The following is a 14828-nucleotide window of genomic DNA, read 5'->3' on the forward strand; positions in this document are numbered from 1 at the left end:
TTACTCAGACTGTAACGCTCAAGTATTTAGTATTACAGATCTTTATTTATCAGACACATGAAGGAAACAGGAGGATAAAAAACGCCAAATCCCTTTCCAGCGCCATCATAAATATTGGGAACTTCTGGTTGAAAGAACATGCTGAAATGGACCAGCAAGGATGTTTTATGTAACGGCTTTTTTTGTTTTTTATAAAATCCCAGGCCCATGTGACACTGGATTTTGGGTTTTGTTTTGTTTTGGTTTTTTTTAGTATTTTAAAAAAAGTTCTTACTTATTTTCTATGAAACGTACTGGGAACAGAAAAAGTCTGCAGCATCTTTTGTCATTGGAAAGTTTGTTTCTGGGGGTGTGCAGGAAGCAGGAATTATTCAAATTTCTTGTGTTCGTCAGTATGAGAAAGGACCTTTCTTCTCTGGTGTATCATGTGGAAGTATAACTGGGGAAAAACTGGAAAGAAAAGAAAGAATTCATTAAGGAGATGACTTAAAATCACATGTTCTATGTAAAGCACATGGACTTGAGGTCCTCTCTGACTCTCTGACCACCTTCTCTTTCAGCAACTAAGGAAGGTAACAAAGTGGGCCTGGAGAGAGAGGAAAAACACAGAGGGACTGACTTTCCCGCTTTAGCCGAGGGGGAAGGGTAGTGAGGACTGGAATGACAGACACTACTGACATTACCATTACCAATCAAGATGCCACAGAGCCGCCAAATAATACTCTTTACACTCTCTCATATTATCTTCACATTTATTCTCTGATTCCCCAACAACTAGGGGAAGGATTCTAGTGATGGAGTTATTATTCCTATTCACAGAGGAGGAACTCAAGCCCCAGAGAGGGTGGGCGCGTGCCTGGGGTCTCACAGCAAATCACTGACAGAGTCAGGACCAGGCTCGGGGCTCCTGACTCTTAGTCTCGGCCTCTCTGTTACTGCATTGTCATCAGGGAGGATCTCCTGAAAGTACTTCCAGAGAAAGGCTGTTCTTTGAGTGGGAAGACTGAAGAGGGGGAGGAACGCTGTGACATTTGATCTGAACACCACTAAGCCAGGTTTGGATGAGGAAAAAGTCCATATGAAAAGCAAGCCCTCAGGCACCGGAGATTCTATTCTGGGTCATTTAATAGATTACTTAAAAAAGGACTGGTTCTCAAATGAATAGGGTGGTCCTGCCTCCCTAGGGAGTCTTTAGAAATGCGGGTGGGGGGAGAGTATCGAAGGGGGTAGATTACTGGCATTCAGCACAAGGGGCCAGGAATGCCAAAATCCACAACGTATGACAGTCCCCCATGACTAAGAACTGTGTCATCCCAAATGCTTATAGTGTCCCTGCTGGGAAATGCCAGTTTAAACTACCTGACCTTCACAAGGTTACTGTAAACTGGGGGTTCAAAAACCATGTGAAAAACTCCAGTGAGATGGTCTTGGATGTACACTATCCCTCCTTCCCTTCCCAACCGCTCCAATCTCTATTTTTTAGACAGTAACCTGTGTTTTGGGGGAGGTAATTTCTACTACTGCCAACTCTCCTCTCACAGTTTCTTCCTTTTTAAATGGATTCCAAGTTGGCCAAATGTCAAATGATCCTCCCAAAGTACTCCAAGACATCAGTGGGTGTGTGCACACAGATCTGACACGCTGCAGAGGAGGCCCCAGTGCCGAACTGGGCTGCCATCCACTCCACTCACTATTTGCAGGCAGGAAGTTATTCACAGAAAAGACCCAGCTTGTGCATAAAATTCAACAGTGAGAGAACTATTTTGGTATGAAAGCCAGAAAATTTGACAAGCTCCATAATCTAAAAACTGGAAGTAAAGATATAATTAAACCATAAGGAATGCTAATTGTAATCATTTGAAAATGTGTGGCCAGTCACATTTCTACAGACCTACTTTAGTAAAGGGAAACTTTGAGGCAAAGTACGCCAAGGACTTTTCCACTGGCTGCATTTGTTATTACGCCACTCATAAGGTGGCTGTAGCCCCACAGGCTCTGAGGGAGGACAACGATCCAGAAGCCATTCATTAGGCCCTTAGTGGCAGCAAGACGGCCAAGTACACCTTCTTCATCCCCCAGGCAAGGGCCTGCTGGCTACAGAGGGTCAGGGGTTAGAACTGGAGAGCCGATATGGCCCTTTCATTTTTTTACATCTTCCAGAGGTTTCTCAGCGCCCAAGAGAAAGGAATGTGTGGGGGAGGCCAGGAGAATGGGGGTACTTGGGTTGGAAATTCTCTACTGCTCTGTGACTCCCTGGTGACCAGAACTTGGGTGACACTGTCTCCATCTCAATTACCCACAAGTTCACACTGAATCCAACTACAGTGGCTGAAACAATTCCAGATGCATGGCTACTGCTTTTAACTACACCGAAAATCTCAACCTGCCAACGGGCCATTTAGAATTCTACCCTCTGCTCTTACAGCTCAGGACATGGAGGGTGGAGATGGCGGCTGTGCACGTTATGTGTGTCTGGCTTGGTGTGTCGGAGTCGGGGTAGGGAGCTGTGCGTGTCACTGGACCCACCTTCCTGTAAGGAAATGGGCTCTCTTAAGACTTGAAGGCTGAGAGCAACTGGAAATGCTTTCTTTGCTTGGGGTAAGTTTCTTCTGTTCCTCTAAAAATCAGAGGTGTGGTTATGGTTACTGACAACGTGGAGAGTGCCCTGCTTCTTGGTGCCCTCACCCTACTCATTGTTTCTCATTTCTCTCAGCCTTTTTTTTTAAGGCTATAGCTAACTTTCTACAGCCTTTTTAAGGCTATAGCTAACTTTCTACAGCCTTTTTAAGGCTACAGCTAACACCCCTATAGCTAACTTTCACCAATTTGCACAAGGATGGGGGGAGGTGATGTAAACAGGACTTAGATGTCTACTGAGTCCTGTGGATACTGTACATACTCATACTGCATCTGCAGCAGAGGAGGAAAAGAGCATCTTGCAAGGGACTCCAAAGCACCTCGATATGAGAAAACTCCCATGGCTGCGGCTCATGGGCCACACACAATATGGGCTATGTGTGCACCAATGCAACAGCAGGTCAGGACCATAACGAAGAGGTGCTGCTTTATGTAAGATATGTATATCATTAACTCCCCATTAAAGAGGGTTAAAAGAAACGTAAGTTGTAGAAAGGAAACCAAATTTGGTAAAGAAAGCTGCATTATCAAGAGCAACCTCTCCTAACTCTGCATTTTCTTCTCATAAACACCAAGTTTTGGAAAGTTGGAAATGTGCAGCTGGCTGGAATGAACTGTACAAACTGGTCTCAGTATTAACAACCTAAACAACTGAAAACATTCAGGGCCATTGGCTCAGGCCAGAAGCACAGTGAGTGCCAGCAGACACAAATACGGTCTGCATGACCATCCTGAGCCGGGGTGGGGAGTTAGGGATTTGGAGGGAACCTTTTAATCCCTGCCCTTGTTCTACAAGAGTTAAGCTGCCTTAGAAATGAAAGAATACAGCTTTTAACCAAGCCAAGTTCTCTTATCAAAAAGAGGCTGAGAATGGAAGAAGGGGGAAGGATTGAGGTAAAAGCGGACGTCTGTTGAGAGGACAGCGCTGCCCTACTCCCTGTAAGACAGCTGGCTCTAAGGTCTGTGTTTTCTCTCTTTTCTCTTTTCAGGCCAAGAAGGACAATCCCAGAGAACTGGGCTTGTTTTCCTTCAGGAACCCTATCATCCTATCCTCCTGTGCTTGACCAGGCCCCTTCGCTACGCTGAGAGGTCAGCAGGCAGAAGCAAAAGGCCGGGCAGCACTGCTTGCCCACCAGAGCACAAAGAAGACTCCGAGGTGCAGACAGACACGGGCTGCCCTGGAGAACTGCTCCTGGAACAGAGCCCCTCCTCCTCTTCCACAGACAGAAAACGTTGCAGCAACTCTGAGGTAGGGGCCCCAGATTTCTGACAATGACGCAGCACCTTGTTATTGGTTTGATTTCATGATATTCTCCTTGCCCCTCTCCCAGTTACCCAACACAGCATCTATCGCCATTCAAAGACTTATGCTGAATTTAAATAAATCCTGTGGTGCTCGTTGGGATATGTGTTAGCCTGGGTGTGGCAAAACTGCAATTAGGAACTGTTGCTCTAGAGACTGGAAATGAAACTCTAGGGGAACAAAATGAGAAAGGTGAAAAGCTCTAAGTTAATTTTTATTACTTAAATTTTTACACTCTTCCATATTTATCTTTTGTTTGAAAATCAACTACCTTTTACATTGGAAGAGAGATGGCCTTTAGCCACCATGGTTCTAGCACCAGAGAGGAGGACTTGATCATTAATAAAGAGTAGAAAATGAATCATGTAGCAGAACTGCATCCAAGAACTTCTCCAAGATAAATGTTCGCATGAAATCGGGGTGGGCTTTTTCTCTCACAACGCGTGAAATGCAATTTTCCACAGGGGGACACAAACCTGTCACCTACGATTGTTAGGAGGACTCATTCAGTTAATGCTGTGGGCTGAAGAAAAAGCCAACCCTCTAGTCTGAATTTAACCTGAGGTTTAGGGGAGAACATAGCATCTCTCTCACAGACTAAAATAAGATTCAGAGTCACAATGCCTATGGAAGTAGGTAAATGAGAAGAAACATTAACTTTACGTGTCCTTGGGTAAAACAAGATCCTTTTGGATATGTGGAAATCAATCATAGGATTGCAACTGAACATCAGAATTTGAGAAAGGGAGTAAACAACTCTTCCTCAGCAAATGTGACTCATTTCAGAGAAGCCCCAAACATGGCTTTTTCTCTCTGTTCATGTGCTGATAGGCATGTTTGATTATCCATATATTTAAACCTTCAGAATTATTAAAATAATTGGAAACCATCCTGAAGATAACACTATGTCCTATTCAGATGGCTTTATTTCCAAACAAGAAAATAAGAAATAAATTAATCTATTTTTATTTTGTTTCTAGTTAACTATCAATTCCTTAAAAGTGAAGTAACTGTCTACTTTGATACAGTAAAAATGTAAAAATCTCTTTACAGTGTTTTTCAAATCCCACAACGAGCAGTTCTCAAGAGACAGAAAACCTCAAGGTAAGGTCTTTAAGGGCTTTTTTTTTTTTTTTTGCTTTCCACTCAGTACTCTCCTGCAATAGACAGTTAACCTATCCTGGAATTCACTGTTTAAAACACACACTGAGAAGGACTGCATTTTGGCAGCTGTATTGAGAAGGGTTCATCTTTATTCAATTACTCCCAGAGAAAATTCCCTCTGACAGTCGGCATTCGACAAAAACCAAAGCGTTCCCAATAAATTAGATTTACAGTGTAAAAACAACCAAGGGCATTTCACTCTAGTTATTCTTGAGCCAATTTCTGAAACATAAATAAATATATGCATAACCATCTACTTACTTGGAATATAGGAGATCATTATCAGAATTAGGAATGCGTAATAGTCAAAAGAGAAATTGTATTTGTTAGGTAAACTGATGGAGTACAGGCCAGACTGTCTGACAAAGGGCAAAGCGGCATATATTGTGAGCAATTCTCCTGACACTCCCATTGGGTACAGCACAATGAAAAGCGTGTACCTAAAACAAAACAAAATATTCATTACTGAGGTTCGAAGCCAGCTTTAGTAGAAAGATGCATCCCCACCAATACTGATTACTTGGTAGAAAGCTATCGTTTATACATTTCCCTGTTTACCCACTGCTTAAGTTCAGGTTTTACAAGCCAGTTTTTGAAAAGGGCCAAAGCAAGTATGCTTCTGAATGTTCTAAAAGAAATGTGTTTGGTCAGCCTCAAAATTTGGCCTAAATAAACAACTCTTCAAAACAACTCCCTAAAATAATTGAGATGATGCCAAATATTGGTGAAGTAGGGGCACTGAGTCATGGTTTATACTGAAGGGTCCTGCCTCGTGGGGTGGGGGTGAGTTTGGGGGGGAAGGTGTTGGAGCATGGTGTCCAGGAATCCCTACAATGTACACCAAAGTCTGGTCTGTGGACTGAAAAACCCAGCACATCCAACGTGTGTATACTGCTACAACTTTTCAAATGTCTGTATGTGCTACTGTGAAAAATAAAATATATCCTAATTTTAAAAGACATTAAAAATTTTTATGATAAGCCTTTAGTCATTACATAATTTTCTAGTCAAAAAAACTACAATTACTATCACATGGGTGACTCCACACAATTTTTTTCACTTTAAAAAAAGGAGTTCCTCAGGTTTCAAAAACAATTCAGAGAGGTTCATCCTATGGAACTAACTGGAAGCCATTCTGAGGTGTAAGTATTGCTAAAGAAATCATCAGCTCAGATTCTAAAAGGCCTTTGGCTGTTTGTGGCTGACAATAAATACTGGGCTCTCAATGTCCAGGTACAGGAATCGTGCTGAGAAATCTGTGACAAAAGAAAGACATGTTCTCCATTGCTACCTTCAGCCACGCTGAGGAGGATGGTGGAAAAGGAAGACTCTTCCACGGGCCACAGACGACAATGGACAAAAGAATCTTTCTCTAATTGTAAAATCAGGGTTTGGTCAATAAACTTTCCCTATAACCAGGATAGACAGCTTTCACAAGTCTGCCCAGCTTGGTTAGAAACTGCTATATTTTCCCCATTTTCCTAATACGAATGTTTATTGAAAAAAAAGAAAAGAAAAAGGAGAAGTTCACATGCTTGAAATGTTGGAGACATTTGGTTTATGTCTCTGTTTAATCACTAGACTCATAAATTGTCTAGGAACCGTCGTTGCGGAGCACAGGCTCCGGACGCGCAGGCTCAGCGGCCATGGCTCACGGGCCCAGCCGCTCCGCGGCACGTGGGGTCTTCCCGGACTGGGGCACGAACCCGCGTCCCCTGCATCGGCAGGCGGACTCTCAGCCACTGCGCCACCAGGGAAGCCCCCCAAGGACAATTTTGATCCTTTGGCTTTGTCACTCCTTCCTGTAGTCATTTCTAACTCAAAAAACTGCTCACAACTGTGTCACACATTAGTTCAGATAATTAGATGAACTATCAGCCTTTTACACAATTCATAACAAATATTACTGCTAAAAATAATCAGAGCAAACTAAACTGACAATATGCTAAAACTGCCATGTAACATTTGTTATTAATTAAAAAGTAATTTAAGAGTTATCTTGTTGGCAAAATTGAGACAAGAATTGGACTTGGTCCAAAATCCATCAAAATGGCAGAAGCTCATCAGTAAAATTTTCTATGGACAAAAAATGTATGGTATATCAAATCTCTTTTGAATAATTTAACTGAAAAGAATTGATCCCAAGGAAATAAGTAGAGATAAAAAATTTTAAAGTGTTTCTATTAATCAAAGTTATGTACAGTCACTTATTCTGATGAAATCTACAGACCAGATTTCTACCTAACCCGTCTCACACAATTTCATATTTATTTACTTATTTATTTATTGGCCACGCCGCGCAGGTTGCAGGATCCTAGTTCCCCGACCAGGGATCAAACCCAGGCCCACAGCAGTGAAAGTACCAAGTCCTAACCACTGAACCACCAGGGAATTCTCACAATTTTATTTTTAGAAATAAAAAATAGTATTTAGGCAATAAAGGAAAAATACAGTGATAGATCACTTCAAAAGTTAGTCTTCATTCCCTGTACTTCTTTACCTGGCCCATTTGATGAGGTACGGCAGATGGTTTAATAGACTGAATGTATAAAAGGAGTAACGGATAATTTCTGTGATTGTCCAGGCAATAACAAACAGGAGGACACTGTCTTCACTCTGTACCTGTAGGAAAAGGAAGACAAAAGCAAAAGCAAACACATAAAACATCTTAACAAAGAAGCACTCACCATGTGGGGAGCCGAGTCCCTCACCCCCCTTACAGAGCTGGTGGGTTGAAGAAGTCGACACAGCCCCTGGTCTTTATTCTCAATGGCCATAGCACAGCACAGAAAGAGCTTACCACATAAAGGAACACATGCATGCCTATGACAACAATTGTGTAGAGCCAAGTGAGAAGGAATGCGGGCTTACTGATGAGTAAGAGAGACAGGGAGGGGAAATTATATGAGCTGTAGCCCACAGGGAGAAACAAACACGATGAGTGAGTTTCTGCATGTTCGTTTGCTGACCTGATGTGGAGAATGTGAACTGGCGTTAGTGGGAGCCAAGAATGGTTAGGTAAGATGGCAGAAGGGTGAACTGGTGGAAACCTTGGGTTCCATTAACAAGAATTTCAATTTGATTTACATGACAACTTGGAATCCAAGGAAGTTTCAAAGAAGGGCAATATGATGATTAAAACACAACTGGAGCTAATTCCCTGGGCAGGATGAATTCACGTGAGGGAGGCTGGAGACCAGCCACGAGGCAGGGCCCATTTATTCTCTCCCACTGGTGACTTCTGCCCCCCCCCCCCATGAGGCCTGGTTTAACTCAAGGATTACAGAAGCTTCCATGCTGATCATAGGAGGTGGCTAAAGCCAGAAGAGCTTTGGAATACTTAGCCTCCTCTGAAGTTGTTTTCATGCTGAAAAAAATATATACTTTTTTTTAACTTCAAAAAAAAATTAATTAATCAATTAATTTATTTTGGCACGCTGGGTCTTTGCTGTGGCGTGTAGGCTTCTCTAGTTGTGGTGCACGGGCTGTAGAGTGCATGGGCTCAGTAGTTGCGGCATGTGGGCTCTCTAGTTGCGGCATGTGGCATCTTAGTTCCCCAATCAAGGATCGAGCCCGGGCCCCCTGCATTGGGAGCGTGGAGTCTTAACCACTGGACCACCAGGGAAGTCCCCAAAACAATATACTTTAAACAGAGCTCCTTATGTATGTTTTTTAGGGGATGTATTCACTAGATGCCTTATACTGCAAATCTTGCATGAAAATTTATTACCGTGGTATTAACTTTCAGCACCCCCTCTTCCCACCCCAGGTAGGTTATGATGATCCTTGGCACTTGGAAACCAATAATAAGAAACAACCTTGCACACCAATTCACTTATATTTTCTTACATCCGAAAAGAGCAGTTAGAGAGTTGAATGTGAATAAGAAATTCCACTGAGGAAATCAAACAAATTTCAATTACAAGATGGATCGTCTCTGTCTTACTCCTAACATCTAATACAACAAAGGTATGGCATTCTAACCTTAACTTTTGCTTCTCTGCATTTGCAATGTTAATTTAGCACTTACATTCTTCCTCAGAAAGTGTACATGGAGCGATCCACCTACACAATGAAATAAGTAGTCATTTACATACCTATTAACTAAATTGCTCTCACAAAGAATTTCATAAATCCATAGTTACTACCCTCTAAAAATAATAAGAATTTTATACTGTCAAGAGCAAGGGTACTTTTTGTTTTCCTGGCACTCTTATATTAGCCAAAGTAAAGCAAAAGCTAAACCCCTCTAAAGCTTTCATGTTTCATTTTTCAGTCTGTCCCCAAATCCTTGCTTAAAACCCATCTATACTAAAATATAATTTCAGAGCACACTTTGCTTTTTGATAGACTGTAATCCTCCTCATCTTAAGGAGATATGTTTTTACAGCTATGGGCTGAAGCCTTCCTTAAAGACCTTTGGGTTAAACAAGAAGTTCTTCTAATATTTTGCATTGTAATCGTCTTGAAAGCAGGGAGCGTGTTTTATTCATTTTTGATTCCCAAAAGCACTTTGTGATTTTCATAAGTAGGAGCTCAACAGATATTGGTAAAGCAAAACAATTCAATCATAATCAGTGGCCTGCTTTTTGATACCTGATGTTAGTTTCTACGTTGTCTTAGAGGCCTTCAAATAAGAGAAAAGCAAACAAAGAAGCCCCCCGGCCTCCCACTCTGATCCAGCCTGCAGGTTATTTGATTCACTGTCCCACCGCCCCATTAGACTATAAACAAAAGAACTGTAACAAACTCAGACTCGGGATGAATGTGAAAACAGTCTGTTCCCAGAATCCAGTTGTGAAGACCATGTCACAATTTTAAAAAGACTAAGGATGGGGAAAATGATCATTCTGTACAAATGATATCTTCAGATCAATAGGAAGTACAACGTGTTATTAGGGAGGGGCTCACATAAAGTCAGAGATCAAGCTTATCTAATTTGCAGATAACTATCCAATAACACAAAATAGGGGTAGAATGGAATGAGTTAAAACCAGTAAGATCAATGAGCAGGTTTGGGCTAGGTTGACCAAAAATGTCTCGAAGCCATGTTTCAAAGCTGCATGTTCACAATCATGGCACACACGGGGGAACAGGCCGGGGGCAACCTGGCTGGCCAGGAAACCTTCCTTTGCCTGGTGCGGTGAGCTGCGTGTTGGACCCTCCACACCATAGACAGCAGGTTTCAGCCCCCTGCTCTACAAAGGGAGAGGAGGCGTGGGGAGTGGGTGGCTTGTGTAATTTAGCCAAGGGAGTTTACAAAGAAATTCAAGCTGGAGAAACAAATGGGTGCAAGAGAAAAACCTTTACAAACAAATAGCATCGTCTGTTTGCTTTAAAAGGCTCAGGGAGCATCAGTATATGAAAAGCTGTCATTTTTATTACATTCAAAGAAAAACAAATGGTGCCACATAAGAAAATCGCTATTGTAGAAACCCTATTCTTAGCATTCTGGAACCTACTGCTTACCACTCTGGTTATTTCAAAGAAATCCCCTGATCATGCTTTCTCTGGTAGGTGTTCTTTCCTCTTCTTGATATACCCTTTTCATTTGTGAAGAGAAGAGATTTTGGTAAAATCTCGGAGGTGAGAACTAGAGTCTGTTCTGGGAAGAACTGTGAACAGTATGTTTATCTCAGTCTCCTCTGGTTGCCATAATAAAATACCATAGTCTAGGTAGCTCAAACAGCAGAAATGTATTTTCTCGCAGTTTTAGAAGTCCGAGCTCAGGGTGCCAGCATGTTTGCTTCCTTGTGAGGAACGTGAGAGAGAGAGGGAAGTTCTCTCTAAAAATATGTAAAAGGTATCATGTGCAAGGATATTAGTGCCTTAGAGGCATGAATCTCATCGTGAAGATCCCACCCTCACGACCTCATCTAAACCTAACCACCGACCAAACGCCCCCACTCCAAATACCCTAACACTGGGGGACTTAGGGTTTCCACGTATGAATTTTGGGGGACACAATTCAGTCCAAAGCATCGTTTCAGACCAGGTGTTGGCAAACTTTTCCTGAAAAGGGCTAAACAGCAAATATTTTAGGCTCTGTGCCATGTGCAGCCTTAGTCAGGTATTCTTTTTTGTTGTTTTCTTATACCCTTTTAAAAATGTAAAAACCATCAGAAATTGCAGGCTACATGTAGCCCACAAGTCAACCCTGTTTTAGATTCATTTGACACCAACTTTCCCTGTCTGTTAACCTCTACAAATATCATTCTTCAGCCTTCCTTTGGCAGACTGTGTGTGTGTGTGTGTGTGTGTGTGTGTGTGTGTGTGTGTGTGTGTGTATGTGTTGTGTTTTGCTGGGGGGTGGGGGAGGCAATATATCTATAACCAAAGGACGCTATGGAAAAAGTAGTCTTAAAAGAATACATATAGGCAAGTTTTTCATGTCATGTCATCTTAAAATCTTAGTAATCTCCTTATGTTTGTGATAAAATATATATAACTTAAAATTTACCACTTTAATCATTTTTAAGTGTATATTTCAGTGGCATTAAGTACATTCACCATGCTGTGCAACTATCACCACCATCCATTTCCAAGCTTTTTCATCATCCCAGACTCTGTACCCATTAAATAATATCTCTCCATTTCTCCCTCCCTCTAGCCCTTGGTAACCACTACTCTACTTTTAGTCTTTAAGGACTTGTTCATTTCACAACACTGTAAATCAACTATACTTCAATTAAAAAAAAAACAAACGAACTTGCTCATTCTAGGTACCTCAATTAAATGGAATCATGCAATGTGTCCTTCTCTGTGTGGCTTCTTTTATTTAGCATAATGTTTTCAAGGTTTAGCCGTGTTGTAGCATGTATCAGAATTTCCCTCCTGTTAAAGATTGAATATTATATTGTACGTAAATACCACATTTTGTTTACTGATTCAACTATTGATGAACATTTGCATTGCTTCCACCTTCTGGCTATTGGAATAACGCTGCTGTGAACATGGATGTACAAATATCTATTTGAGTACCTGTTTTCAATTCTTTTGGGTATACCTAGGAGTGGAATTGTTAGATCATATGGTAATTCAATGTTTAGCTTTTTGAGGAACTACCAAACTGTCTTCCACATTGGCTGCACCATTTTACATTCCTACCAACTGTGCAGAAAGGTTCCAATTTCTTCACATCTTCACCAACACTTGTTATTTTCCTTTTTTCTTCCTGACAGTAGCATCCTAATGAGTATGAAGTGGCATCTCGTCGTGGTTTTGATATGCATTTCCCTAATGACTAGAGATGTTGAGCATTTTTTTCATGTGCTTGTTGGTCATATGTGTATCTTCTTTAGACTGATGGGTCTAAAGAGATCTGACAACTCACTGTATATATGGCAACAACCATGTTTCTCCTTTCCCTGTGTATCCTAGTGCTTAGCACAATACCTGGAGCATAGAAGATACTTAGTAAATATGTGCCATCCAGAAAGGGAAAAAAAAGGACACTTAGTTTAGACAGTTAGTGAAATCTGAATGAGGCCTGCGGATGGGACCATAGTATTGTATCAGTTTTGGCTTCCAGACTGGGGGGTTGTTATGCAGGTGATGTAGGAGAGTGTATGAAACATGTACTTGGGTGACAGGACGTCATGTACAGCTTGCTCTCAAGGTTCAGAAAAAAACGAATGATAACGGGTAGATAAATATAGAGGAACAGGTGACAGGAACAGGAACAAATGTAGTAAAATGTCAGTAGTCGGGGAATCTGAATGAAGGAAACATGAGAGTTCTCTGTACTGCTCTAGTTCAAATTTTCTGTAAATTTGAAATTACTTCTAAAGAAATTATTTTAAAATATCACCTGAGAACTAAGCAACCACTTTGAGGACATAATTAGAAGCAAACAAGATCATCTGGTTTCTATAAATTGCTTTTGATATGAAGCCTCTAAATCTGCTGGAAGAGGCGGGCTACATAACCATAAAAGAAGATATAAGAACATTTATAACAAAAACTACCAATAAGAGCACACTTGAGAAGGAACAACAGGTTTAATGCTGATCCTAAATCTGTATGGACATTACTATTGTCTTACACTGTAAGTACCCCAAGGGCAGGTCCAAAAACTTGCTTTGAAAAGGGGTTAGCTTACTTAAAAAGCAAAATCAGACTTTCAATAAATGCTTTAGATTAGGATAATAATGATGATTAAGATAATGATAACTCCCATTTAGCAGGGCTAATTATTCCTTAAGTATGGTAAAAGTAATTATGTCTAAATTTTCACCAGCTAACTGTGAAACCATTTTAATAAGTATAAAAGAATTCATTCCTATGTGAAGTCAATTATATCTCTTTTAAAAGTCAATTATATCTCTGCTTCAGGACAGAGAATTCAACATGGTTGTGTAGAAATTTGTCACTAAAATTTTGGGAAAAGATTAGGTTACATTATAGCTAATATGTACCTAACATTTATTGAGCATTTACTAAGTGCCAGGCACTGTTCTAAATGCTTTATATGTATTAACATATTGCACCCCCAAGACCACCCCATGAGGAGGAACAACAGGGCCTGGGAGACTAGAACAGCTCCTCAGGAGCTAAGACAGCTGGGCAGCGGGAGCGTGACATGGTGCCAGCACCCTGTCTTTCCAGCCTTGTCAGTTATCCCATTCTGCCGTACTGCTCAGTTCTGCTCCTGAGCAAGCCCTGTAAGGGCAGCACCTGTGACTTCTCCTTCCCACGCTTCCTAGTGCTTAGCACAATACTGGAGCAGAGAAGGTACTGAATGAGTATTCTGACCCATCTGCAGCCTGGCCTGCATGTTCTCTGCTTCTCTGCCTTGGTTGGAACAGCCTTGGGTGAGGAGGGCAGCTCCCCAGGGAGGGTGAGGCCACAGGGCTGCTGCCTGGATGGTGACGCCAGCAGAAGGTTTGGGCTGGAGCACTGGACAATTCTGACGACAATCCTGGTCCTTTCCATAACTTTCTGAAGCTTTTTTGAATAAAAATGTAACTCAGTTATCTGCTTAAAAGGAATGTCATCCTTGACAAGAAGTTGAAATGTAATAAATATTGACATGTGGTGGTTTAAAAAAAAAAAAGATGTCTGGATTAGCGTCTTTTCACATGGCAGTTTCATGTGTAAAGTGTCCTTCATGATTTAGTGTTTATTAAAAATCCATGATAGGGTACATGGTAAACAAACCAGAAAATAATATTCCTTTTCTATGGAAAATGCAAGTTATATATTAATATTCTTCCCCTTTAAAGGAGAAAAAAATGTGCATCTACATAGATTTTTCTTAACCTACAATGACAAAGGGAACTGGTTAAAAATTATTTCAATTACAACACAATAACTAAGGACTAATTTTTGATATGGATGATGGCCTAGTTAAACGTTTTGGCCTACGAAAACAAGTCTTGGTCATGAAATTAACTTTTCTGAACATGCAATGAGAAAAATGTATAAGCATGCGGTAAACAAGCAATGCATGATCAATTCTATATTTATGACAGACATGCAGGTCTGAATGCTAATATGTTCCCATTAGTCCAACTTTAATGCTATTATCTGCTCAGCCCATTTCCTGGGAAACATGAAGGAAGAGCGGCAGGTTCCTACCACTAGCCTCTTCTCCAATCATTGCAACTCTTGAATTAAACAGACCTCCAGGCTTCCAGGCTGCATATCCTTCCCTCTCCCAGCCTCAGCTTCCTCATATGGAAACTGAGGCAATATCTGCCTTTGCATGGTTGACGTGAGGTCA

General features: G+C 41.2%; 1 protein-coding gene across 1 annotated transcript in view; it reads right to left on the reverse strand.

Moving 5' to 3' along the window:
- Positions 1–216: 216 nt before the first annotated feature.
- The window catches only part of HACD2 (3-hydroxyacyl-CoA dehydratase 2), an 85387-nt gene continuing 70775 nt past the window's right edge, over positions 217–14828 (reverse strand). The window contains exons 5-7 of the mRNA XM_029214532.1: positions 7605–7726; positions 5366–5544; positions 217–450 (exon numbers count right to left, since the gene is read on the reverse strand). Of these exons, the coding sequence (XP_029070365.1) occupies positions 368–450; positions 5366–5544; positions 7605–7726 (384 nt within the window). The 3' untranslated portion in view covers positions 217–367. The remainder of the gene's footprint in view (positions 451–5365; positions 5545–7604; positions 7727–14828) is intronic.

This window comes from Monodon monoceros, unplaced genomic scaffold, assembly GCF_005190385.1.
Source record: "Monodon monoceros isolate NGI ecotype Baffin Bay Population unplaced genomic scaffold, NGI_Narwhal_1 Super_Scaffold_11, whole genome shotgun sequence".
Taxonomy (NCBI): domain Eukaryota; kingdom Metazoa; phylum Chordata; class Mammalia; order Artiodactyla; family Monodontidae; genus Monodon; species Monodon monoceros.